We start from the raw sequence: 27,903 nt of genomic DNA, 5'->3' as shown, positions 1-27,903 counted from the left end.
CTGTATTCTGAATTTTCAGTCAAGTAAGTACTGTGCTGCACGGGAACAATGGCATTTAAATTCGCTGGGATATTTTATGCCCTTTTCGGTGCTGATTTGTTTCTGCTAGAGATGAGCAACCCTGGGATTGCCGGTATAAACATGTTCCTCCCCTGCCAGGCAGTTACACCTCCCTGTGCCTGAGGTCTGCTTCCAGCAGAGTGTAATCCAGTGCTCATCCATTTCTACGATTCCGTTAAAGAGTGTTATGTTTTCTTACTGACAAAGTCTGAAAAGATAGCAGTAATTATTTTCCATGGTTTACTAATACAGGCTAGTAACTCCTGTCAGGAAAAACGTACTTAAAAATACATGCACTCTTCTAATCCCTACAGTGCTGGCACCTAGTTTTAGAGTATGACTGAGGCTGAGGGGCCATCCCCAGCTGTGCTGGCCCACAGACATCTACTGTGACGAGCGGGTTTAGGAATGTGGTTTCATTTGCCTGATGGCATTGTGTTCAGCAAAGGGATGCACTTGGTGATATTTTGAAAGCAGCAGCCGTAAAGCCTTTGTTGCAGGAATTCGGGAACGCTGTGGTCAAGTTGGGCATGAACATATGGCAAGTGCAACTGAATTAGTGAGCTAGGCCTACAGACACTTCTTGCCTAAAATAAGCTGTATGAATTTAGTCTCCCTATGATATTTTCTTGTTCCTGTGACCACATCCTAGGGCATGTATGTATATGGATTTAGTATGGCTTTCCTTTTACAGATGCATAGCAGTCTTCATTTTCCCTTTAAATAGCTAACTTATGTATTAAGCCTTACTTAAAGGCTTGAGAAGCTTCTCTTTCCTATCCTTTTTTGGCTGAGTTCATTCTGAAATACAAACACTGATATCTATATTTATTGCTGAATGAAACATGAAACCCATAAACAGTTAAAGGTAACAAAGAGGTGAATACTCAGAAATACAACTAGGAGCGATGAAAAGATGTGAAAAAAAGAGATATTTCATTGATGATTCAATGCTGGGGAACAATCTGCTTTGCCTAACGGTGTGATCTCCATGTTTGAACCTTTAAAACTGCTCTGTGATGCTGTCATCTTGAGTGTCTCATAGCTATGTTCCAGCTACCAGAGCAGAAGATACGTGGCTGAAATTGGTAAAAGCCTGTGTAATTTTATTGCTGGGCACACTGGGGAAAAGAAGCTCATCAGTCAAATACAACTAGAATAGGTGAGGAAAAACAAGCCAAAAGACACTGCCCTGCGATGTAGAGGTGTAGGGTGCGTTTCAGACTCCCTCTGTGACTGTGGCCACACGGAGCAAGTGTGCAGCATGGAGCTCTTCACTCCTGTGCATTCACTGTGCAAAGACACTGGTGTGACTCCAGAAAGTGTGATAGTGAGATAGCTGGAGGTTTTCTGGCATATAACCCACTCCTCGGGCCTGTTCAGGATGGGTGGTGTTATGATATCTCCAGCTGAAGAGCTGGGTCAGCATTACCTAAAGGTTCTCTGTCCATTGCAGGATACCAATGTGCTCTATGGACACATAATTTAATATCTGCATGTCATCTGTGGAATGGTGACAATTAATCTTTTCAGCCCTGTTAACTCTGTAAAAAAGGGTGAGGACCTTGGATAATTCAGTGAGTGTACCATAAAAATAAGATTTCCCCCTGAAGATGTGGAGTGGCTGGAGCAAGCTGGCAGCATTGCTTTTAGATGCAGCTTGTATGTCTTAAAATAAGCAATGAACTTCTGTCTCCAGCACTTAGTTTGGGTTACTTTCAAGCAAATAGCATCCATTAATTAGGATTTGCACAAATGTCTTGTCACACATAACTGCTAGGTGCTTCACTCCTACTTACTGAAATGTCCTGAATTAGGCAGCAGCAGTTTACTGCCAGCTGCCAACAAAAACAAACCTGCTACAGGAGGTCACACAAACATCCGCCGCCCTGTGGCTTCTGTGGGGTTTTAGCCCATCCAGCTGCACCTCCAGCTGTCACCTCTCCAAGGAAACCTCTAGTACTGCATAACACACTGTGCCCTGAAAATTGGCAGGTTGGGGCACTTGCAGATTGGGACAAGGAGGATTGCTTTGTTCTTGTGTAGTTATAGCCTTGTCTTAATAGGCTCTTTATAGAAAACAGGCAAACCTTTCAGGATTGTAACTGTGGTAGTGTCAGCTAGAGCACAGCGGCCAACAGTCAGGCATCCAAACTCCTCATGAAACGATCGTCTGGAAAAGCAGCACAAAGGCTCAAAACCTGCTGGTGAATTGGTTGCTTTTAGTCTTCAAATGCACGTGAGAAAGAAAATAGCCCAGAGCCTTAATTCACACATGGATTACAGTATATTTTTTCTTTTAAAAGCAAAGCCCTTTCCTGATTTACAGCTATTTTAAATAATTACTTAGCTCAAATCAGCAAGGGAAGCAGCTGGCATAGTTGCTTAGCATATTAAGATAGAGCTTTATGTGCCAACCCTGTCTCCTCTCAGTGCCACAAGCTTGAGTCCTCAGCAGGGACTTCAACTGATGAGGTGATAGCAGCAGGTTTCCAGATCTCAAGCACGCTGTGTGGGCTGCTCTTCTGCAATGAGGACAGCTGTCCTGGGAAACTGGATTTTCATAGATGTGAAAGCCAGAAAGGAAAAGTCTAATTATTTAGCCTGACTTCATTTTACTGGGTAATTCCTGCCTAAAGCCCCATCATTTAGGGCTGAAATAGAACACGTCTGTTAGCTGCCTAACCTTGATTTAATGACTGCAAGTGACTGAAAATGCATCCTACCCCACAGCATGCCATTGCAATCGTTCTTGCTATTTACATTTTGTATGCAGTTTGAACTCTGTTAACAGACTTTTAACTTCCAATTGCTGTGATGCTGGCTTCCTGGCACCAGTGGTGCAGCGTGTTAGCCAATTTAACATGGACTAACTTGACACCCCTGAAGGGAAGTCTGGGAAGATCCACAGCAATCCTCTACATGATGGTTTCTTATGTCTTCAGAGAGGGTTATAATTGTTTTGTTTTGCTTGGTGGCAGCCAACTCTTGCTTTTCAAAACTTTGAAGTTTAGACAGAAAGAGAAATTTTGGAAGTGTAGGAAATCCTAGGATATCATATCCAGTAGATATAGAATAACTTCTCTAATGCTGCGCTCCTCTCCCCGAGTTAAGAGGCTGCATCCGGATGGAGATTATCTGTGGATTTAGAGCTCTAGCAACCACATTTGGTCATTGCTTAGGTTCAGTATCATCTGCAGTTCAGACAAGCACATCAGATAACAGGATTTAGTCTTATTTTGTTTCTCACGTGTCTTTTTTTTTTTCCAACACACATAGAATTTGACTACTGGATCTGATGGCAGGTTGTTAACTATTATTGTGTGAGAAAAGTTGTTAATCTAAATAATCTCATACATTTTTTGTGAAAATTCAACACAAGTCAAGAGAGGCATTATATCAAGGGAGTATTAAATCTGACTTGGGATTGTATTTTATTAAGCTTTCTGGAGTTCAACTCCAAGTTTTAGAGAGACCACTGAGCTCTGGATTTAGTGGTACCAAGCAGATAGCAAAAGACAGCTTTATGTGAAAGGCAACCCATGCAGTGGGAAGTTCTTGCGTGTTTATTCCCAGTCCAAATTTTGCAGTCTTCAAGGCATTGCTTCAAATCTGCATCAGTTGGTCAGAATAACAGCAACAAAAGAAGTATAATATGTTATGAAAGAATAGTACATTAAGTGTGATACAGATGGCAAACCACATGAGAAAGTGAACAGCAAAGATGGGGTCTTTTACTTTTGGATAAAATCATAGAATTGTTTTGGTTGGAAAAGACCTTTAAGATCATTGAGTCCAACCACTAACCTCGCACTGCCAAGCCCACCACTAAACCATGTCTCTCAGCACCTCATCTACACGGCTTTTAAATATTTCCAGGGATAGTGACTCCACCACCTCCCTGGGCAGCCTGTTCCAATGTCTAACAACCCTCTCAGTGAAAAAGTTGTTCTTAATCTCCAATCTAAACTTCCCCTGGTGCAACTTGAGGTCATTTCCTCTTTGTCCTATCACTTGGGAGAAAAGACCAACCCCCACCTCATTACACCCTCCTATCAGGTAGTTGTAGAGGGAGATCAAGCTTCCCCTCAGCCTCTGCTTCTCCAGACTAAACAAGTCCAGTTCCCTCAGTTTCTCCTCATGAGACTTGTGCTCCAGACCCTTCACCTGCTTCTTTACCCCTCTCTGGACACACAATAAATCCCATTGCTAGAGACTGTGACTAAGTTTCTAAATTAAATTTAGGTATATATTAAAATAATAGCATATCAAAATCCGAATGAACGTCTATCTAGGTGTTATGCAGAGCAAGAAATCTCTTCATCCTGCAGGGCATAAGTGGGGTTAATGTAACATGATTAGAAGAACACATTCAAACTTTCCAGGCAGATCCAAATATATTTGAGCAATCATCTTGACATGTCCTGAGAGACCTAGGTTTGCAGCTGGGAAAGTGTGAAGTAGAAAAAGAATGGAGTCAACAGCAAGACACTAATGAAGATCCGTAAGAAGAAAGCACAGCATCAGGACAGATGACTAGACCTGGATGATAGCATATGAAATAACTGAAATACTGTGAAAATATTGGTCTGGGTAATCCTACTTAGATGCTTATATCTGAGTGATAAATTCTGAAATTATTGCCATAGAAGCAGCAACATCCATGCCACAGATGGAGCAAAGGCATCACGGTACCTCTGGAATGAAATGCAAGAAACAACCACTACTACTGGTTGCATAGTAGCCTTGTAGCTCTCAAACCAGCATGAAAGTCTTTCCTACCTTTGAAGACAGACTCAGGTTTGTTATTTCCAAAGAGATTCTGGCAACAACATAATTCTTCATCAGTGAAGGCAATGCATCTGTTCTGCAGCAAAAGGAGTTCTGCAAATTATTTTGAGATGGAGAGTGAAGGGATGGCTACCAGTGAAAAAAAGAAGTCACTCTTAACTACATTTGACTGCATTTATAGGAAACCCAGCCCGATACATAGCTTTCTATTGTAGCAACTATGACTGGCCTTCATTTAGTCACCAGCAAATCTTTTGTGCAGCTGACACTCCTTCAAAGAGGTGTTGCTGAAATCAATATACCTGTACCTGGGGAACTATAAATAATGAAACACCTGATGCTCTGCAAAGTTAATGCTTTCTCCATACATCACCTATTCCAGGCTGATTACCTTTAGTGACCCCAGCCAGTAAGGCTGTAGACAGATCCAGCTGCAACAGTTACTATATATTATATTATATTATATTATATCACATCACATCACATCACATCATGTTGATAAATATACAATGATTGTATCTATTATATAATAATCATATATTATAACATAATATATATTATTGCTTCCTCACCCCACAGTCTTGCCAGAAAGCTGACTTACATGGGATTTTTGTAATCCAGCATAGAAGAAAAAAAACATCTCAGGAGCTAATGGAAATCATTGTTTCAGCACAGCTTAAACTAATCTTTGTCTTTGAAAGCAGACCCATGGAGAATTATGGAACAGCACCTGGTAGGCAGAAATGGAAGCATGGTGCCCACTGGCTGAAAGGTAGTGACAAGCAGCTGAGACCATACCACCTCAAACAGGACGGGAAATTACTCCACAGAAAGGTTTATCTTTTAAAAATGCTATTTGCTTCAGCTCCGTCTGGAGCAGTTCAGCCCCCCTCTGCCCTGGGCTGGTGGCTCCCGCCCATCCGACGAGCGCTGGAAGGGATCCTACAGTGCTCCCACTGACTGCATCAGTCCTGAGTCAGACAGTTTGGCTTGAAGTACTGCCACTGTTGAAGATGGTTTGCAGTAAGCCAATGAGCTGCTGAAAAGGAAGTAGTCATGCTGCTTTACCACCTCAGCCATCTATGTCTTCAGTGTGGGAGGGTCACATCTTAAGCTGCCACAGCTGTTGCGTGGGCAAGGCAATCTTTGGAGGTAGAATTAACTCTAATAATGGTGGACTTTCATGGCTGTAACAACACTATCTCTGTTTCGGTGATCTTTTGTGCTCTAGTACTGTACCCCACTGCTTTAGTTTGCTACAGCTTAATTCTCCTTGAAGGAAAAAGAATTTCCAATTAATCCAGAGAGGATTAAGCTGCAGCAAATATTGATTTACAAATATGGGCTGATTAAATCTGAGCAGCTGACACAGTTATCACCTTCCAATTTCCTTCCTTGCTCCTTTCCTTGAGGTTGGGCCCCTGCCACAAGGACAGCTGAACTGGCATATGGAGCTGCTCTGGGAGCACCACAGTTCACTGCCCTGCATAGGGCTGACTGAAGAGGCAGGGCTGGAAATTTCAGAGCTTTCAAAGTCTGCTTTTCACCTGCCTATGAAGTCAGAGGTGGCCACCTCCAGGAAAGGGATGGGAGGACAGCTGGAGAAGTGTAACCGTTATTACTGTTTGACTGAGCATGCTGGCTCACAGATGGATGAACCCTTCTAAACTGGAACTCAGAGGCATTTATCATGCTCTAACCAACATCCTTTCCCTTCAAACAAGGCTGTGCTCCTGTCCACTGTATACCCTAGAAGACGTGGTAGACCTGAAGAGCTGGCAAGCATCCCCCCTATGACAGTGAGAGTGTGGGAGGTAGCCAGTGTGCTAAAACTTTGCCCTCTTGCTTCCATTGGGATGTTGTCATTGTGGTAGCTGCCCTCTGTGCCATATGTGATGCTGCTTCTCTTTTTGGTATAGGTCAGCCTGTCCCTGAGAAGACAAGGAACAGCAGCAGTAAATATATCCAGGAGACAGTAAACCTCCTCAAGGTTTAGAAATTTCTGTTTGTGATTTGTGGAAGAAAACAAATGAGGTCATGAATATGGCAAAAGAGAGGGAGAGCTTAAGAAGGGAATGGAGGAAAGAAGAAAAGGCTCAAAGAAGGCAGAAAGATGAAGAAGGTGAAGGAACATGTACAAGGTGAGGCTTCTGCTCACAGTGGACCGTAGATGTGGTATTTCTGGAAACATGCTGTAGCTGGGCAGTGCTTTTCTACAACTTTACTTGCTGTGTAACTTAAAGTGCCCTCGTTTCACAAAATACACAAATACTGCTAGAACCACAGGTAACTACATCCATCTTATCTTCCCCCTGCTATCTTCATGCATGCTGTATCTGAATAAAGCACTCTGCTCTTTAGGCACTGCCTGACCTTGTCAACAGAAGGTTTAGTTTTCCAGTGAATGTGCCTGATTGAACATGATTCACATGTTTTCTTAGTGACTGCACGGGACATGGCTGTTTTTCCAAACTTGCTGTGATTCAATGGAATTCAGGCAATTTCATATTGAACATCTGTGACTTGGGGAGGATCCATGTGTTTTCTCAATGAATATGAATGAAACTGGCAAGAGCCTCAGCATTTCCTTCTTGCTTCTATGGTTGTAATTATCACAGTATATAAATATACAGATACTTCCTCAGAATGTGCCTGAGTAGATCTGACAAAATCTAGCTTTTGAGGAGGCAAGTCAGATACAGTGGATAGTCTTGTGTGTCTCCCCTCCCATGCATGCAGATGCACACACATGCTAAGACCTCTAGATTTACTGTAGAACCTAATTCTTCCTCTTACCTGGATGTGTGGAATCATTACACCTCAACAGTGTTGGCAAAAATAACTTCCCTTCCCCTTCTCCTCCCCTGCATGGATACACCAAAGACTGTTACAGCAGTTTCCCCCTGCCCTCGGGCAATGGGCACTCTGACAGCGGTACTTGGGTGGTTCTTCTGCAATTGGGAAAAATGACAAACAGGAAAACATCTGCCCTCCCAAGTGCCCTTTCATAGGAGAGGACTGAGATACATTAACTCCTTCTGCCACTTTACCCTCATTTTACTTGTCTGCCCTAGGATGAATTTACTTTTCTCTGACTGGCTGCCAGACTCTTACCAGAAAGGTGAAACTGAGTTTGGAGACAGCAACAGACTGGTAACTGTTGAAGTATTGTACTTAGCTTTCATAGAAAGAATGATGGCTGGTACTTAGCATTTATATGATGTTGTACATTCTCAGTGTCTCTGAAGAAACACTAATTCATGCTTAGACCATTCCCACTTAGGTATGGGCGTCAAGATTGGTGAAAAAGGGAGGAAATGCTGGTCTTGCTAAAGCTGATGGAAGTTTCTGCTTAAAGCTTATTTCTGGTAAACTCTTACCTGCTGTACCAGGCACTATTTACTGACCTAAGTGCTACCGATATCAAGCCTTTTCATGGAAAAGGAGAACTGTAATATTAAGGTGAGAAAAAAAATCCTTGCAGGATAGAGCCAAACCATTTATCGTCGCAGATTTCTGTCTCATCTAAATTCCCCTCCTTCACGAGGCACGCCCCCGCACGCCGAGGCACCCCTTAGGCTACCCACCGCTTTCCCCCACGTCGGCAGCCAAACCAGCTGCCTCTCCGTGGGCTCAATCTCGGCCGATACCTCTCCGGCTTGGGGGCGGCCTCAGAGCCGCGCCGAGGGGATGTCACCGTGCGGGGCGGGCGGCGGGACCCGGCGGGGCGGGGGCTGCGCGGGGCGGCGGCGGCGGGAGCCGCCCGGCCCGCCCACCGCGCCGAGCTTGTTCTCCCCGGCACCGGCGGCGTAGCGGATTTTCTCCGGCGGCACCTGCCCGGTGAGACGCGGGCTGTCCGCGATGCCCCCTTAGCGGCGGAGAATGGCGCAGCGGCTGCGGGGCAGCAGGTGCCGCGGCGGCGGCGGCCCACTGACGGGGCGGGCGCTGGCGCTGCTGGTGCGGCTGTGGTTGTGCGCGGCGGGCGGCGGCGCGGCGCCGGTGTATCACCTCAGCCTGACGGTGGACGAGGGGTTGCCGGCCGAGACGTTGGTGGGAGACATCCGCGCGGGGCTGCCAGCGGGCGCGGGGCCGCCGGGGGGCTTCCTGCTGTCGGAGGGGAGCGGCGAGTCGGCGGTGCTGGCAGACTTCCACGTCCAGCCGGAGACGGGGATCATCCGCACGGCGCGGCGCCTGGACCGGGAGCGGCGGCCGCGCTACAGTTTCGCGGCGGCCACGCTGCGCGGCGAGGTGGTGCAGGTGGAGATCTCAGTCGCCGACGTGAACGACCACCCGCCGCGCTTCCCGCGGGACTGCCTACAGCTCAACGTCTCGGAGCTCAGCCCGCCCGGCACCGTCTTTCGCCTCCCGGCCGCCCGCGACCCCGACGCCGGCCGCTTCGGCACGCAGGGCTACGCGCTGCTGGAGGCGGGCGGCACGGCAGAGGAGCCACCGTTTTTCCAGCTGCGCTACGGGCGGCCAGAGCCGCTGGAGCTGGTGCTGCTGCGGCGGCTGGACCGCGAGCGTGCAGAGGCGCACCGGCTGGTAGTGGAGGCGTGGGACGGCGGCAGCCCGCGGCGCCGCGGCCGCCTGCGGGTGTTGGTGCGGGTACTAGACGAGAACGACAACGCGCCCGCCTTCAGCCACAGCGAGTACCGGGCGCGGCTGCGGGAGGACGCGCCGCCGGGCACCGTCGTCTGCCGCCTGCGGGCCACCGACCCCGATGTGGGCGCCAACGGTGAGGTGCGGTACGCCATCAACCGCCGGCAGAGCGACTCCGACGGCTACTTCTCGTTGGAGGAGCGGAGCGGTGTGCTGCGCCTCCGGCGGCCGCTGGACCGCGAGGCGCGGGCCCTGCACCGCTTGGTCGTGGAGGCGCGGGACGGCGGCGCGCAGCCCGAGGTCTCCAGCGCCCTCGTCTCTGTGGCTGTGCTGGACGTCAACGACAACCGTCCCACCATCCGCCTGCTCTACCTCACGGAGAGCGGCGGCCCGCTGGTCTCGGAGGGTGCGCGGCCAGGCGACTACGTGGCCCGCGTCTCCGTCTCGGACGCCGACGAGGGCGACGGGGCGGAGGAGGGCGGCAGCGGCGGCAGGATCGCGCTGGCCCTGCTGGGTGGCGACGGCACATTCGCGCTGCGCCCGGCCGGCGCCGGCATCTTCTTTCTGTGCGTGGCAGGGCCGCTGGACCGCGAGCGTCGGGACCTCTACGAGCTGCGGCTGGTGGCCACGGACGGCGGCGCGCCGCCCCTCTCCGCCGAGCAGCCGCTGCTATTGCGCGTCGCCGACCTGAACGACGAGGCGCCCGCCTTCCCGCAGCCCCACTACCGCGCCGCCGTCTCCGAGGCCGCTCCCCCGGGCACTGCCGTGCTCCGCCTCAGCGCCTCCGACGCCGACGAGCCGGGCTCGCCCAACGCCGAGGTGCGGTACGCGCTGGAGGGCTCGCCGGCCGTCCTGGCCCTGCTGCGCATCGACGCGCGCAGCGGCGCCGTCAGCACGCGCGCCCGCCTGGACCGGGAGCGGCAGGCGGCGCTGGAGCTGCGCGTGGTGGCGCGGGACGGCGGGCGCCCGCCGCGCGCCAGCGCCTGTCGCCTCAGCGTCCGCGTGGAGGACGCCAACGACAACGAGCCGCGCTTCGAGCGGCAGGTCTACCGCGGCCGCCTGCCCGAGCACGCCGCGCCCGGCCGCTGCCTCCTCCAGGTGAGCCTCCGCCTCGCCCCGGGACCGGCACCCGTTGCGGGACAGTCGCTCTCGCGCGCAGTCATCACGCGGCCGCGTGCCCGAGCGGGCCTGGCGCGGAGCTGAGGGCCGAGGCAGTGAGCAGTGCCTCAACTTCCCGGCCGGCCCGCGGCTTGGCTTGTGGACTGCAGCCTCTCAGCACAGCCGTTGACGATGTGAACGCCGCTGCCTTACAGCGCTTTGATCTCACGCCGGAGCGTGGTTGCTGGAGCGCGGTTGGGCAGAACGTTCTTAGTGCTGTAATCACTACAAGGGCCCTTAAAAACATACCCGTTCCGTGAAACTGCTAGCATGGGTAAGGAGTGCAGAAGCTGAGATCTTCAGAGGATGAAGTATCAGCTCTCATTACGTCTCTGAGGGAGGGATTACAACTAGTTGTGATAGTTTTGGAGAGTTGACATAGTCTTTGAAGTAAAATCATAGAATCATTTTTGGTTGGAAAACACCTTAAGGTCATCGAGTCCAACCACTAACCCAACACTGTCAAGCCCACCACTAAACCATGTCCCTCAGCACCTCATCTGTGTGTTTTTTTAAACATCTCCAGGGATTGTGACTGCTTCCCTGGGCAGCCCATCCTGTGTCTAACCGCCCTCTCAGCGAAAAGGCTGTTCCTAATCTCCAATCTAAACTTCTCTTGGTGCAACTTGAGGCCATTTCCTCTTGTCCTGTCATTTCAGAGAAGAAACTGACACCTGCCTCATTACAACCCCTTTTCAAGTCCTTGTAGAGAGTGATCATTTCTTCCCTCACCCTTTTCCAGAATAAACTACCCCTAGTTCCCTCAGCAGCTCCTCTGAGGGTGAGCGTAACCTGCACTTAAGTGGGGAGAAGGCCAGGCACTGTAACACAGAGGGACCTGAAATGAAAAGGTGCTTGTGGGGCTTTGTAGTATTTCCAAAGCTCTCTGCTACTGAAGGGCGTCCATTCGTTCTGCCTTCACAGAAACGGATTAATGGTAATAGCAAAAACGTTCTACCTGTCCACCAAAAAACCCTTCGTTCTTTGCAAATGAGGTTGAATGGAGGCTTTCCAGAGCCAGGAGTGTCTAGAGAACACTTTTGCTTTAAGCTTGGAAGGACATTTCAGAATTATTCAATACCTTTGAACTAAGCAAAGTCTTTCCCACCAGTAGAAAATTCACAGCAGTTGATCTTGAGTGAAGGTACCAACATTTCAGAGTTTGTGGAGAAACGTAGAAGAAATTAGGGAAAAGTCATGCTTAAAGAGGAGACCTAGGGACTGTTGCATTGTGTTTTCTCAGAACTTAAGAAGAAAAATCTACCTGTCTTTATCCCTGAGTGATCAACTTAATTAAAAAAAAATCAGGAGTTGTTGATGATATTTTGGGCCTAATAATGATTTATTTCAACACGAAGCATTCCTCCCCCCCACTATTTCTTAATTGCACTATGAACTTAAGAAGTACATGACTTGCACAGCTTTGATAAAAATCAATCTATAGGAAGCTCCGGCAGGTTAAGCTCAGAGAGCTTTTTTTTTTGGATCCCGAACTGAAAAGAAAAATCCCATTACTGCCCTTTCTTCTTCCTCCATCCCTGGGGTAAAAAGAAAGACATCCCATACCAGTGGCACTAGGAAAGTCTGTACCTCAGCAAAGTTCACCTGCTGGAGAGGAGTGAAGAGATTAAAGCACAGAGGATGGAGTGCCACAGCCCAATAGCGCAGCTGGGGTTGATGGATGTGATTTTTTTTGCTTTTGATTCAATCAGATAGAAGCAGTCTGAAGGATTCCTGGGGTGTTTTAAAGAAATTAAGGCATGATTGTGGTTTTATTTCTTTTTTCTTGTACGTTTTGATATAATAATAGCACTGATTTTCTAGAACGTCAAAGGTGATATCTGTGGATATCATCTGGTGTGTACTGAGTTTTGAAAGTGCCACAAAGCTGCCATAATCCTGTTTAGAGAGTAGAAATATGTCCTAGTGATTAAATGGTCAAACCTGGGGCATTAAAGCCAAAGATGAACGAGAATGAGGCACAGGAGGTGTGTGTAGGAGGAAATAGCAGATGAACATCCCATGGACTGCCAGGGAAGGAAGCTGGTCTTTCTACTTGCAGATTAATCCTGGATCATTATAGTGACATCCAGGTTTCATACTGCATTATAGAGTAAGCTTAAGCTTTGAACATACCCTCCTTTTAAAATTACCCTTATATATTTTCCCCCATTTTTTTTCTATGCAATCATTTTGAGCAGGAAAAGCTATTGTGAAGCAGATGCCTTCATTTATATTGCTCTTGGGAGTAGCAGCTAGTTATGGGAACAAAATAGTTTTTGATTTGGTCAAGCCATTTTTCAGGGTCTACAGAGTGAGTCCTGTCCCTAACTGGGCTCATGAACTTAAAAGCTAACATGTTAAGGAGGTAACCACAGACTGTATTATTGCTGCTCCTGGAGAACAAGAAACTAAACACGATACTGAAGGAGGCTACTTGTGTCACTCAGCTTCCTCTGCTCCACAGCCTGGGGGGGCAGCAGGACTAAGGTTATCACACATTTGTGATAAACATTTGTGCTCTGTTTTATGTTCAGATCACAATCATAGGAGTTGGAAGTTTTATAAACCTTCTAGTCTTTCCCCTCTGCAAGCAGAGAAGCTCTTGCAGTAGTGCATCACCGAAGTGTTGTTCATTAGTAACCTTTGCTCAGGGACCAACTGGTGAGGAACCATTGCTTTATAGATGATGTGCCTAGAACTTTCTGCCCTAGTGTTTTGCTGTAGCTCTGTCCAGCCACTAAATACCAGGCAATTTATTGCCTTATGTTCTTGATTGTGTGTTGGTAAGAGGCAATTTCTTTCCTTCTGGGAAATCTCCTACTGTGATTATTATTAATTAGAGAATCACAGAATGGTAGGGGTTGGAAGGGACCTGTAGAGATCATCTTAGCCCAGTGCCCTGCTAAAAGAGATTCACCTAAATCACGTCACACAGGAACACGACCAGGTGGATTTTGAAAACCTCTAGAGAAGGAGATTCCACACCCTCCCTGGGCAGCCTGTGCCAGGGCTCCCTCACACTCACAGGAAAGAAGTTTATGTCATGTTTAAGCGGAACTTCCTGTGTTTCAGCTTGTGCCCATTACTCCTTGTCCCGATGGTGGTCATCACAGAAAAAAAAAAATCACCCTATCCTTTCAACACCTGCTTTTTAGGTATTTATAAATGTTGATAAGATCCTCCCCCCATCTTCTCTAGGCTAAACAGCCTCAGATCTCTCAGCCTTTCCCTGTAAGGGAGATGTTCCAGTCCCTTAATCATCTTGGTGGCCCTGTGCTGGACTCTCTCTAAAAGTTCCCTGTCCCTCTTGAGCTGAGGAGCCCAGAACTGGACACAGTATTCCAGATGGGGCCTCAGAAGGACACAGTAGAGGGGGAGTAGAACCTCCCTTGGCCTGCTGACCTCACTCTTCTTGATGCATCCCAGGATGCCATTGGCCTTCTTGGCCATGAGGGCACATTGCTGGCTCATGGTTAGTTTGCTGATCAGAACTCCCAGGACCCTCTCTGCAGAACTGCTCTCCAAGCTGGTCATTAAGGTTATCTTCATTCTCTGCTTACACTTCACAGATCTAGCCCATGATGTGAACTAGATTTATGAAGTGAATCAACTTGCACATAAGTCTGTCTTTTACCCGTTTCTTTGTAGGAATTCACTAGTTAGAAGATACAGTTTTTATCCACTTCTGGAAACAGTGCTTTATTCTAGGCATATCTGTGGTCTTTTCTGCATTGACAAAAGTCTCTCCCTTTCAGTGCCTATTGACTAGTAAAGGACAATCCACATCCTGAAAAATAAATGGAATTTGTTTGCGTCAGCTAATGTAAGAACGAAATGTGGCAATGTAATGGCTTTCATCACTGGGAAAAATAACACGAGTGGAGATCAGAAACCTGAGCAGACAAATGTGAGAAAGTCTAAACGAAGAAGAGGGAAAATCAATGGGAAAGTAATGGGTTATTGAACGTTAGAAAGTAGAGCAGAAGTACGCAGTGAAACATATACAGATTTTTGAAGATGGTAACAGCATTGATCACATTTTTGGATCCTGAACGTGTGCTTTATTACTGGTTGTTAAAGACTCACCTTTACAAAAATTTAAGCTTTACTGGTGGGATGATTAAAAAGGAGCAAAACAAAAAAAGATCAAGGCACAGGGAGGAGAAGGTGAATACAATTGGAGGGAAGTTGTAGGCCTAGATAATTAGCAGTAGCACAAGTGAAAGCAGCAGAAGCACTCTGTGTGATGTGATATATGCGGACCCTTTAGTAATGCTTTAACTTTTGCAGATGTATTAATATCCCTGTTCCTTTGTGTAGAGGTACTGTGTGTTATTTTTGAGTGGTCAGTGGCCTAATGGATGACATTTCTAAATCAATTATGATGATGAAATTTCAGCATAATAGGAAGCTGTGTCCTGAAGATCTTCAGCATGACTTAGAAAGGAGATAAGATGGAGGAATGAGTGCACTTCGGGCTTTCTCCTGTTACTCTTACTTTACATTTCATCCCATTCTCAAGGACCAACATGATTACAAAGGCCTGTGCTCTGTTGAGTGATAGTGATGAGTATGTCCTATTTCTGTGCTCCTTGGTGTCAGCTTGGCAGTCTTAGGTGGATTTAACATCTGATGATGTATAGCTCTGTGATAATTGCCCCTCTGTGATCTAAGAGTGAGGAACATGACAAGGTGTCTCTCTTCTGAGCCATTCTCTTAATTGTATGTGTGAATTACAGAATAAAGCTTCACTGTAGACTTGCCTTGCTAACATAGGTTTAATTCTGATTACTAGTTTTATTTTTGAGGTGTTTTTTTTTGTGTTTCTCAGTGCTCTTTGTTACAGTTCTTTTTAGTACAATATCTTTAAATTATAGTGCATAGTTGCCAGGTTTGTCAGAATTTTTAGTCTTCTAGCTGAATTGGTAATATATATATTATATTTATTATCTCTCTCATAGAGCAGGCTAGAATTTGATCTAAAGTGAAAGAATTAAGCACATCAGATTGGCTCCAGCTTTTCTTGTGTTGTACCTTTTACGTTGATGGGGTGGAAACACTCTTTTCTGTTTCATATCCTCCAGAAGGAATCTTATTAACATTTGCAAATATCTAAAAGATGGATGTCAGGAGGTTGGGACATCCCTTTTTCCTATGGTACCTAGCAACACAACAAGGGGTAATGGGATGAAGCTGGAAAATAAAAAGTTTAATTTAAACATAAGAAAAAACTATTTTACTGTGAGGGCGAGGGAGCCCTGGCACAGACTGCCCAGGGAAGGTGTGGCACCTCCTTCCTTGCAGGTCTTCAAGACCCACCTGGACATGTTCCTATGAGACCTGATCCAGGTTGACCTGTTTCTGCAGGAGGATTGGACTAGATGACCTCTAAAGGTCCCTTCCAGCCCCAACCATTCTATGATTCTATGACGCTTGCATAAAAGAGTCTTTCTCCCTCACTGGGCTGTACAGAGCTTACATTTAAAAAGAGATTTGAGGACTGTGGCTACTGTCAGCTGAACTCATATTTTGAACTTAATGAATGTGTTTATTTTATGTTATACAACATAGTACTTTCTGTGTATGTTTGGGCCTTGTAGGTTAATCTTGCATCCACTGCCTGGGTATTCTGTTGGTAAGGTGTATTCTATAAGGTGTTCTGTGGCATAAATGTCGTTCACTTTATACTGCGCCTGAATTCTTGTGAAAAGTATAACAAGTTATGTAGCTGTAATTGCATCTTGAAGAGAACATTAACTGTCATGAATTAGTCACAGTCATGTCAGTAGATTTTTTACTAAATTTATTTTCTTTTGTAGTTATTAGACAATACATGTTTATTGGCTCTAATCTCTGACAGAGCAGAGGAAGAGAAAAAACATATGTTGTCTGTCAAATGATATAGAACCATATACATTCCACTGTTATGACAACTATCACTTTTCTGGTCCATTAAGGAGACTACTTTAACTCATGGGTTAGAGCTCCTCAATTCCTTTTATTTAAAAATCATAAACTTTCTGATGCTGAGATTGTGGGGGGGTTGTAAATGCAGTGACGACAAAGAAAGGTTGTTAAAACTGTTAAAGCTAACCTAGGCATACCAAAAATTATGGAATAATAAACTTATTTTTTTTTAGAAAATAACAAAGGTATAATATATGTAAGAAGAATGCATGGATTTTGAGAAATTTTTTTAGCACTTAGTATATTTGAGAGAAGTTCATTCTTGCTTGAAATACACATTTCCAAGAAGTGCATAAAGAGGAAGTTATAAAAAAGACATTTTAACATGCGTCTTTTTAAAATTTCTCTCTACCTTCTGTAAAAGAAAAAAGAAAGCTCAAATGGCAGAAAAGGATGGACAATACATCCCTGCTGTGAAGATGGAGATTTGGAGACTGTAATCTGTCATGGAGCCACTGAGCATTTGGCAGCATTGGCTGCAGACTGCATTTTTCTTCCTCTTCTTTCCCTGAATGTTAAAGCAGGGAACTAAGAAGACAGTCCTTTCTCTGATGGTTTTGTTTCTGGATCATGTAGTCCACACTGCAATTACTGAAACTAGAAATGAAGCCAGCAAACTAGGTTCACATAAATTATAAAGAGCTGTAAAATCTGACTCATCCTAGTTAGAGGTAAGACGAAAAGAGGCTAGAAGAGATCATACCCTTCAGTCCTCTGTTGGCTTCTCGAGATTTCCAAGTCTGATTTTCACTGCATCCAATTTATGGAAGTCAGCTACAGAAAAGACAGATTTTGTTTGCTGATTTAGAATGCTATCAATTGACAATAGAAGACCAAACCTCAGGCAGAGATTCAGCTACAGGAAAGAGATTTATCATCTAAGCTATAACTATCATGCAAAACTATTTATTTGTTCATCCAATTCGTATTATGATTTTACTACGTCAGCAGTGAACATATCTAAAAGCAGATAACAATTTGCTGGTCTAGGCTCAGAGGTTAAACACCTCTTTGAGTCTCTGCAGTAGTCTGCTGATTGCAGTGCTAAGCTGATTGCATGAAGCAGGAAAAATTTTAAAATTCAGGAAACAAAATATTTTAATCATTATTTTAAGTAACTTTAATAGGATTTCTACATATTATTTTTCTGAAGAATTATAATAATGGTGTCCTTTTGCGTTTTAGCAATTGGAAGACCATTCTGTTTAGTAGTTGAAATGTTTGTAAGAATAAGAGTTTGTTCCTTGATGCAGTCCTTCCAGTGCTAGCATCCGACACTTAATGGATGCTTTGTGGATCTAAGAAGCTCTGATCCTGGAAGTGCAAGTATGTGAGAATTGAGAGGTGAAAGCCTTTGACTTTTGCTGCCCTTAGTTTGTAGTTATTCTTAAATGTGGCAAATGTTAAATTCTCACCTGCAAAAAAACATATTTCTGGAGGTGAGTAATTCTCCCACCATCTATGACTGTTTGCTAACTAAACCCGCCACTTGGTGAACATACGAAACACTGAAACATCAAAAACATTGACATGGAAACATTTGGCTTTTATTTGGGAATTAAGATTCATGTGAAAGTTTGAGAACAAAAACATTTTTAAAATTACTGAAGAAAATAACCTTTTTTTTCCTAGTTCTCTGGGAGGTCTTTTAATTGATGTCAGCAAGTTGGGCCTGGGAAGAAGGGAAATTGGAAGGCTTGTGCATGTCTGAGTCTGAAATTGTCTGCAAGCTTTGGTTGATAGCCATGATGAGAAAGGAGATGTGTATGGTGAAGGTATTGTTGTTAGAGAAATGAGTCGTATCCCTAGCTTTGAGGTAATGAAAGAGAAATAATGATATTAAAAAGTCTTAATTGTGTGTTCTGTATTGCAGAGATCTCTCTATTAAAATATTAGCTAAAAGACTACTCAGAGCGCCAGTGGCAAACACAGAGTCATTGAATACCTTTGGCTGCTGAGTTTGTAGAGTTTTATGCAGCATAGCAAATAAACATCCAGTTAAGTATTCATACATAGCCACCGACCTTCTGGAGTAATGACTGTGAACTACTTTTTTAGATGGAAGACATTCCAGTTCAGAGATGTAGTGCTTCTGGTGGTTTTTCACCTTTACGCAAAGAGCTGACTTCAGCAGTTGTCTTATAATGCACTTGAGCAAATTATTAATAGGCTGTAAATGACTGGGTATGACCTGTCTGATCATTTATCAAATATTAATGTCAGTTTATCATCTGTATAGATTACAAAAAATTACTAGTTCAGCAGAAGGCTTAACCTTTCCCGGAAGGTTTTAACACATTGGGAAATAGACGAGTTAGGAATCTCTTAAGTTCCAGCTTGCTATGCAAACAGATCGTCACACTATGGGATGAACTTTTTTATTTTACATTGGTGCTCAATTCACTCTTAAACTTGTAATTGCATACAGAAAAGAACATCAATCATTTAGAATCTGCATTTCTCTTTTAAAATGTCTGAGTTTGATTTAGAACATAGTCAGAAGCTTGATAGGCTTCAGTGTGTGTGTAGATAGCTTGGATAAACTTGTTCTGCAGTGCATTAATGATGGAGTTTTCTTGAGCAATCCCTACTCTACATTCAGTGTAAACTGGTCAGTAACATGAACACTACTGTAGTGCGGAGAGAGACTTTCTGTCCAACTGGTTATCCAGATCCTGCTGCGGGTGTCAACAGAGGCACAGTATTCAGCTAACAGAACTTGGGGGGAAATACTGCACAGCTCACTTGGCACAGGTGTTACATCTAAGAGCCTGTGTATGCATTGTATTGGACCAATATCCCATCTAGCCCCATATATTTTTTCTCCCAGATGTTAAAAGTGTATGCCCTGGGATGGGTATAAGAACAGGGCAAACAAATGTGAATCTTTCCCTCATGGATTCTTAGTGTTCAACTATTTTCAGCTCAAGGACAGCCCAAGGAAGATAGAGTTTCTATGCATCTCTAACCCTGAATGGATTGATTTTTTTTTTGTGAAACATACCTAGCCTTCAGCTTTTCCCAAGTGTCATCAGCCATAATAGATGGTGGCAAGGGGTGTGACCATTAGCCCCCTGCTCCATGAGGAATTGCCCTTTTGCTTTGAATCTGGAGACAGTGATCACTCCTGACTGCTCATGGTTTCACACATCTGTTATGTCACCTCTCCATCTCATTTTCAGTACTTGTTAGCTGTAAAAAAAAAATAGAAAAGGCATCTGGCCAGCAGCTATTCTTGAATGCCAAATGCTGAAATGTGCCAGTGGTGAAAATACAATGTTAAGCCTTCTTTACAAAGCTGATAGAGTAGAAGAAAGTTCACATTTTATAGAATTTAATAGAAAATACTATCCTTGCTCTCAGTCTACAGAGAAAGTTTACCAAACTGTGAAAAAAGATGTTTCTTTTAGGAGTAACAGGTTTTTAATATTCTACTTACAAGAAATCACAGGTCATTCAGTCAGTTCTAAGCTCTTTGAGACTCCTCTATAAGAAGCTTAGTGATAATTTCATTGTCACTAAGGTGGAATCATTCTTTTCTGGTGACTGTTGAATTGCAAGGGATTTACATTGTTCCTGTAGAACATGTTGAGCAGTGGTGTATTTAGCATTGCAACAGATGTGCAGATCTTACCTTTTTGTACTGAACTGACGTACTATGTGCATTTGTATATATAATTTTATATATATAAATGTGCAGCAGATTAAACAGTTGTATCCTAACACATACATGACCAAATGTAGTAACTGTCAGCATTTACAGTAAGTGCTAATGCCCTGTAATGCAAGCAAAAGGGATGTTTGTTAAGAACCTATTGCTGGCCAGCTATGCTTGGATGTAACATCTCTGCCGATGCCTATTCATAATTACTTGGTTGGGATTTTTAGGGTAGGTGCAGGAACTATGTACAAAAGTAGGCAGATTACTGGTGAGATTGTGCTGTGTACAAAGTAAATTGGTTACTCAGACACATTTAAATCAAGTAGTGTAAAGAAGATTTTAGCTAGGATTTCTTGGTAAACTTGACAGTGGAACCCAAAGCCTTAGTCTTCATGGTAGCATCTGACAGAGTTATCTGAATATGTTCTAAGGGATGATGCTTACGTTGCAACCCTTTTTTGTGCCTATATCCTCATTTCAACAAACTCCCATTGATACGTGAGTTACTCTAGATGGTTAGATCTATCGACTTTGAAACAGTGCTTTGTTTAGAAGCATGTTTGTTCTGTAACTGGAAGAACGTTAGAGATGCAGCTCTAGGTTCTGTCTCTTCTCCTCCCCACTAAATGAAAACAAGCATTACTAGCTGTGTTTCCTGCTGGATATGACTTAAAATAAAAATCAGGATCGTGTCATGCCTATTAACTCGTGCTCACAGGCTGCACTGCTTTAAGCATAAAACTGTTGCAGTACCAACAATATTTGCTGTAATAAGAGCAAATGTACTAACTTACAGCCTTGACAGATGTCTCAGTCTCCCGCACTGACCTTGTCTCTCCTTCCCCCTCCCTCCCTGAGCTACTTCTCTCATGTTGAGAATTATGTTGTCATGCTTATGTCTGCGCCACTTCCACTGTCTTGTGCCTACATCTGGTATGGGAAAGGGGTAACAGGAAGGGCAGTTTTTAAACTAATGTTTGACTAAACATATGCAAGACAAACAACTTGTATATGCCTTGGTTGTTGGTTTGTTTTGTTTTTTTTAACAGGTATAAACAAACACATATGGTTTAGTGCAGTGTCCAAGGAACTGGATATATCTCGCAAGTCAGAGAAACTGCTGGGGAAGGCTGCGCTCGGTGTCTGGTACCTTACCTTCTATATGACCTTTGATTTTCAAATATATAAAACCCTAATAAATACAGTTTAAAACTATACATTCAGTTTTTTCCTGCTTTGATTTGCAGTTGCTTTGAATTCTGGACTCATGTCCAGACATACCAGGGTAATGATTTGTGAAAACCTTTTGTCCCAAGTATCCTTCTGCAGCTGGCTACATTGACAATAGACCCATTGTTTGTACAGAACTATGTTTTCTCATAGACTGTTATCAGTCACAGATATATATATTTATCTTGCCTCCATACACAAATGGAGTTACATATTAAACATTCCCCATAGATATATTGGCACTTAATTAATTTTACTTAGGGATATATTATTAATGTTTTGATAGGCTATTTCCTTGGACATTTATCCAGTTTGATTCTGTAAGAACTTTCCAACATTTTTATTAATTAGCTAGATACATTTCAGTTTGGTACTTCTATCACTATGAGGCTTAATGGCATTTCTGTAGGATCAATGTGCACTTAAATGGGTGTGGACTCTATAAAGCAACTCCATCCTCTTCTGATAAGATTTACAGTTGTCTCAGGATGCTCCCAAATGGAGGAGAATAAGCTCTTTGAGTCAAGGATTATCCCTTTGTTAATACTTATACTGTAGATTGTAGCATAAGTGCATGCTGTATAGCTATATTTTTGTGTGTACTATGAGAAAATATGTTAATCTCAAGAATGTATCAACACAAAATTTAAACCTTGACATTGATAGTTACATTTGAAGGAGGAGGAGTGGTAACTGAATGTATCAACACACTGCTTGCTCAGTTTTCAACGGGTTATCTCCTGTTTTGGGTGTTGTATGCTGTACTATACTCTTGCTCGTGAAGACATCAAATAGAATTTAATTTTACAACATTCTGAAAAATGGAATCACTGAAAGCACTTAAAGTTTCTTGGAGCATGCTGTGCTTACACGTATAATTACCCTAGCATGGCTCTGCGGTGGCTTTTTGGCACCATTATTACGAAGGGTCAGTTAGAACCCCATAAGGATCCAGTCTCCGGCTCATGGTACAAAATTACGATGGGGCAAAAGTTGTTCAAATTGAAGACTGATTGGCTGTTTAACTTGGAGCATCCAAGATTTAGTAATGCTGGATTTAAAAAAAACTACCAAACCTGGTAATTCTTCCCTGCCTTCTGCTTTGTTAGATCTATAAGCATGTGCAAAGTAAGTATGAAATGCTACCATATGGTAATACTATACAACAACATCACGCCAGTTGATGGCTGCACAAGTTGTGAGGCAGTGGGGAACTGGAAGACTCATTTCAAAGGAGCTGTTGTTGCACAAGTGTAGAGAGAGCTTAGGAGCATAAGCTGCAGTGGAATCAGATACAGCTTATTCTTTGGGGGTTTTTAGGTTCTCTAGATTTAGAAAATCCCTACTAATTTAATGTGTGTCTGTGGGTTTCTGGGGGGAAAAGAGAGATCTGGGTGCATGACGCTGTAGTAAACTCCAGTACAAATGTGGTCTGCTTTCCCAGAGCATAGAATAACTTAGTGTAAGGTATTTAAAAACAATATGTGGTGCTATCAGTAGTAGTAGTAGTAGTAGGATAATTATTTCCCCCAAAAAGTTCAATTTGAAGACAAAGTCACAACTTAGAAAATTCTTTTTGCTTTAGATTTAGGTTTGTATAATTTTTAAAAGATCTAAGAGGTTCTTTTAAAAAGAAAGAAAGACGAACCCCCATACATTTGGCTTCTATTGTTTGTTTGTTTACTCCATTTTGTTACTATTAAAGGAAAACTCTTCACCCTGGAATTTGTTTCTTCTTTTCTTTTTTTAGCTGTCTTTGAAGCAGTAATTTTGGCAATGTTTCCGTGCTATGATGATTTTGCTCTGATACCAGACTGCTTTTATATTCTCTTTCCATTAAAAAAAACAAAGTGCAAATCTCTTAGGTTTAGAAGTAAGGTTTAAATTTTCATGGAACTAATCAGTAATTACTTTAAAAAAATTATTTTAATGTCCGTTTGTGCCTGTATCTGAGAAGGGGGAAAAGACCCAACAGTTGAAACAGGCGTTTTGAAAGGCTGACTGCTTTTAATTTTCTGAAATATTTCTCTGAAGGGAGGACCCAAGCCAATATTTGAGAGTTAGACCAGAACATGTGTTAGATTTCCAGAGCCCTGTGGTTATGGGACACAAGTTATCCTGCATTTTCTAAAATTTTATTGTTTAAACACCGTATTGAAAAACATTTGTTTCCTGGGAGATTTTTGATGTCTTATTGGAGGCCACTTACAGCGTACTTTTTGAGACTTTGATTTTATGCTATGGCATTGCTCTTAGTAATTGCACATAATGGAAACCACGTTTTATGCACTAAATTGTGGTTATTTTTCCTAGAAAGTGTGGATGAATGTTAGAAACGTTTCTGAGGATTATCAGGTGCAAATCTCAGTACCTACCATCTCCAAGAGCTCCCAGTGACTACACCTCCTCTCACCCAACCCACGTTTCTGGGAGGTGAAGCAGAACTGCTGCATCTTCTGAAAAGCATGGGAAGGCATGGCCGTTGAGTCTGGCTCTGGCCAGACCACTGGACCTCTCTGCCCCATTATCTGTACTTATTTTTTCCCAAACAGGAACCAACAAGTTGCTTGCACAGGAATATTAATACTTAACTAGTAATATCTCACCTAAATCAGTTTGCATTTATCTTTTTTTAGGCTGGATCACTGACTCATAGCCATCTATGTATTTTTGTTTCTCCTCTTCAGTATACAATGACTAAATTGACTGAATTGTAAATTGCAGCTTACATCAAGAAGTACTGGTTTGTTGTAGTATGTCATTTCATATTTTATCATTCTGTTTTTATTACCTCAGTCTTCTAGTTCTTCTGTATAAACATCCTCTTGATCTTCTACATTGACAGCACTTTCTAGTTTCAAGAACTGGGGAAAGTTATTGAAGTGCTTATATTCTGTTTTCTGGTTAATGTGTAGACTTAACAAGCTGGTTATCAATACAACCAACTCATTACTTTCTTTTTTCAAGACATCTTGTTTCCATTTCTTATTTACCTAGTTTCCTGCCATATGATTCTTTGACTAATTGCTCTGTTGTCTGTGCTAAATAAAATGTAAAGAAATATGATTTCTGTAGGCCACTTTACTAAATCCAGATCAATTTATTTGTGTGTCTAGAAAAATCCATTACTGAAAGGATATTGAGGTACTTGGAAAACTGTTTTATTATCTTCTTTTCTATCTTGTCTTTATTCTTTGAAATTTGCTCTAAAATTTCTGTCTCTTTAGGTCAGGCTGATAGGATTGTAGTCCTCACAATCAGTTTTCTCCTTTTATAAATGTAGTCACTTCTGATATTTTCAAGATAGATGGTTTCATTAAGATCTAGAATAATTTTATTTGTCAGTTATTTAGTAGTTCTAGACTGGGTCTTCCCACTTTGAATGCTGTTTTAATTTTAAGATGCGTAACTTCCATTTCTGCATTCTGACTGTAGTTACGATGGCCATGATCATTGCTGATGGCAGAAGTGATGTAGGTACCCCTTCAGCTTTACACAGTGGCCAATTTTAACAGCATGCTATCCTGTCATCTTAAACACCCATTTCTGTGTATTATCTTCTGTTCATGAATACCTATATGTTTTTATCATGATTGACTGAAGTCCCAATCTTCTCTTATAGCCAAACCCCTTTTCTAATTTGTCTTCCTTAATCGCTCCTTTTTAACATTACGTATTTATCACTTGAAAACTTTGAGGTATAGACTGTTGTTTATTCCTCTTTAAACTTAAGTTATAATTACATGGTCTGAAGTATTCATGACTAATAGCTTTATTATTTTCATTGATTTGTGAATCTCTGAGAAGTTAAAATTCCTCATAACGAAATGACTCCTGGTGATATTCTTTCTCCAAGAGCATTATAATTCTTTCTGTATTTCTTCAAATCTAATCCAGGGGCGGAGAAGGCCTGTAGCAGATACTGAGCTTTATTCTGTATGATGCTAGGGAAAAAATCCACTGAAAAATATATCCTCTGAGCATTAGCTCAACACTTTACAGCTGTTAAAATCTCATCTCTTACACTGAGGACTAGCCATCTATGTTTCTCTTGGCTCATAGACTTGCACGTGAATTAATTCTGGGGTTTTTTTTGGTTTTTTTTAATAACACACAGGTTAACTGGGGTTGCTAGTAGAGTTCTTCCTCTGGTGGGACTTCACTGGCTGATGTGTTAGGGATTTATTTTGTTTGGCCATTCATTCTTTAAGCCCCTGGAATCTGAACCTCTGTGAGGTCTCTAAGCACCTTCTGGATATACCATAAATCTTTCAAGTGCCTGTTGAGATTCAGCCCACGTCCTCATGGCTTCTGCACCTTCCGGCTTTTCTTCATAACAAAGCTTTTCTCACATTATGTTTTCATGTGAACCTTATATGTCTCCAATTAAATAAGACCACATCTTCTTTCTCCTCTCTGAAAATTACTGAGATTGGCCCTTATGTCGACTCCTCTTTCAAGTATTTTTAAGCTTGTGTTTTATCCTCTCAATGATTTTTTTCTTGCTTGGGTTTTCTCTTCTCTCTCCACTTCCTCCTTGTGGACAAACTGGAGAAAACTAATTCTTGACTTTAATCAGCCTCACCCAGTGAAGCAATTGTTATTCTTAATGGCCAGTCATTCTGTCTGTTTGGGGTGGTGTGGTTAGAATGAGAGTTATGTATGAGAGTTACTCAATGAAAAACCAATATTTATAAAATAATTTTGAAATATCAGACAAAGTTCATGAGTTGTTTACAGGGAAGATTCCTGGACAGTCACAGTGAGTGTCGATATTCTTACTTGTGCAGTACTTGAGGTGGAATTGTTAATGAAGCTTTCAGAGAGCCTCAAGAGGCAGACACTCACATTCTCATCCTACTTTTAAAAATGTTCTAGACATTTTAGAACTTCTCAGTATTTAGAATATCTGTAATCCCTTTTAGAATTAATATTTATTGAATTAAGTAAGATGCATCCCTAGAAAGCAAGAAGTATGAACTGTGACTGTGAGAATAAACAGTCATATTCCTCTTGGATCTGTGAAGTCCTGCAGTATGGGATCTTTGCTGGCTATAATTAAGCCTACTTTTCGTAGAATGGAATCATAGAATCATAGAATGGTAGGGGTTGGAAGGGACCTTTAGAGATCATCTAGTCCAACCCCCCTGCAGAAGCAGGTTCACCTAGATCAGGTCACATAGGAACATGTCCAGGCGGGTCTTGAAGACCTCCAAGGAAGGAGACTCCACAACCCCTCTGGGCAGCCTGTGCCAGGGCTCCATCACCCTCACAGTGAAATAGTTTTTTCTTATATTTAAGTGGAACTTCTTGTGTTCCAGCTTCATCCCATTACCCTTGTCTTGTTACTATCTACTATAGAAAAAAGGGATGTCCCAACCTCCTGACACCCACCCTTTAGCTATTTGTTAATGTTAATAAGATCTCCCCTCAATCTCCTCCAAACTAAACAGCCCCAGTTCCTGCAGCCTTTCCTCATATGAAAGATGTTCCAGTCACCTGATCATCTTGGTGGCCCTGTGCTGGACTCTCTCCAGAACTTCTCTGTCCCTCTTGAGCTGAGGAACCCAGAACTGGACACAGGACTTCAGATGAGGCCTCACCAAGGCAGAGTAAAGGGGGAGAAGAACCTCCCTTGACCTGCGGGCCACACTCGATGCATCCCAGGATGCCATTGGCCTTCTTGGCCATGAGGGCACATTGCTGGCTCATATTTAGTTTATTATCAATCAGGACTCCCAGATCTCTCTCTGCAGAGCTGCTCTGCAGCAGGTCAATCCCCAGCCTGTACTGGTGCATGGGGTTGTTCCTTCCCAGATGCAGGGCTCTGCACTTGTCCTTGTTGAACCTCATGAGGTTCCTCTCTGCCCAACTCTCAAGCTGGTCGAGATCTCGCTGAATGGCAGCACAGCCTTCTGGGGAATCAGCCAGTCCTCCCAGTTTGGTGTCATCAGCCAACTAGCTGAGGGTACACTCTGTCCCTTCATCCAGGTCATTGATGAAGATGTTGAGCAAGACTGGTCCCAGAACCCATCCCTGTGGAACTCCACTGGCCACAGTCCTCCAACTCGATTCTGTGCCATTGTACTTTTGTTAATAATTTTTCTGTTGGATGTAGCAAATGTGTCAGAAAAAGATTCAAGTACTTATGGAAGATACAAACAACTCTAAGGCGTAAGAAGGAGGCAGACTAACAGAGATGAGACTGGAATGTTTAGCTAGCATCAGCAATAGACAGGAAGAAAGTGCCTTTTTTACTATCATGATTTGGAGTCAGAAAAGAAAGATGACCAGAACCAAGGGAAACATTATGAATTGTCTCTGGAAAAAAGCCCTGCAGAGTGATTAGGTTTGTGTGAGTTCTGTTGCAAATGTATGTGACTACTGTGCTTAAAATACTTGAAAAATGAAAGAATCTTAATTTGGGGATGAAT

General features: G+C 43.2%; 1 protein-coding gene across 1 annotated transcript in view; it reads left to right on the top strand.

The window, feature by feature from the left end:
* Positions 1–8,733: 8,733 nt before the first annotated feature.
* Positions 8,734–27,903, top strand: part of DCHS2 (dachsous cadherin-related 2) — a 124,061-nt gene continuing 104,891 nt past the window's right edge. The window contains exon 1 of the mRNA XM_061993199.1: positions 8,734–10,548. Coding sequence (XP_061849183.1) covers positions 8,734–10,548 — 1,815 coding nt within the window. The remainder of the gene's footprint in view (positions 10,549–27,903) is intronic.

The sequence above is a fragment of the Colius striatus genome, chromosome 3 (genome assembly GCF_028858725.1).
Source record: "Colius striatus isolate bColStr4 chromosome 3, bColStr4.1.hap1, whole genome shotgun sequence".
Lineage (NCBI taxonomy): Eukaryota > Metazoa > Chordata > Aves > Coliiformes > Coliidae > Colius > Colius striatus.
Note: the sequence above shows the minus strand (reverse complement) of the source record. Positions and strands in the feature narration are given on the sequence as shown.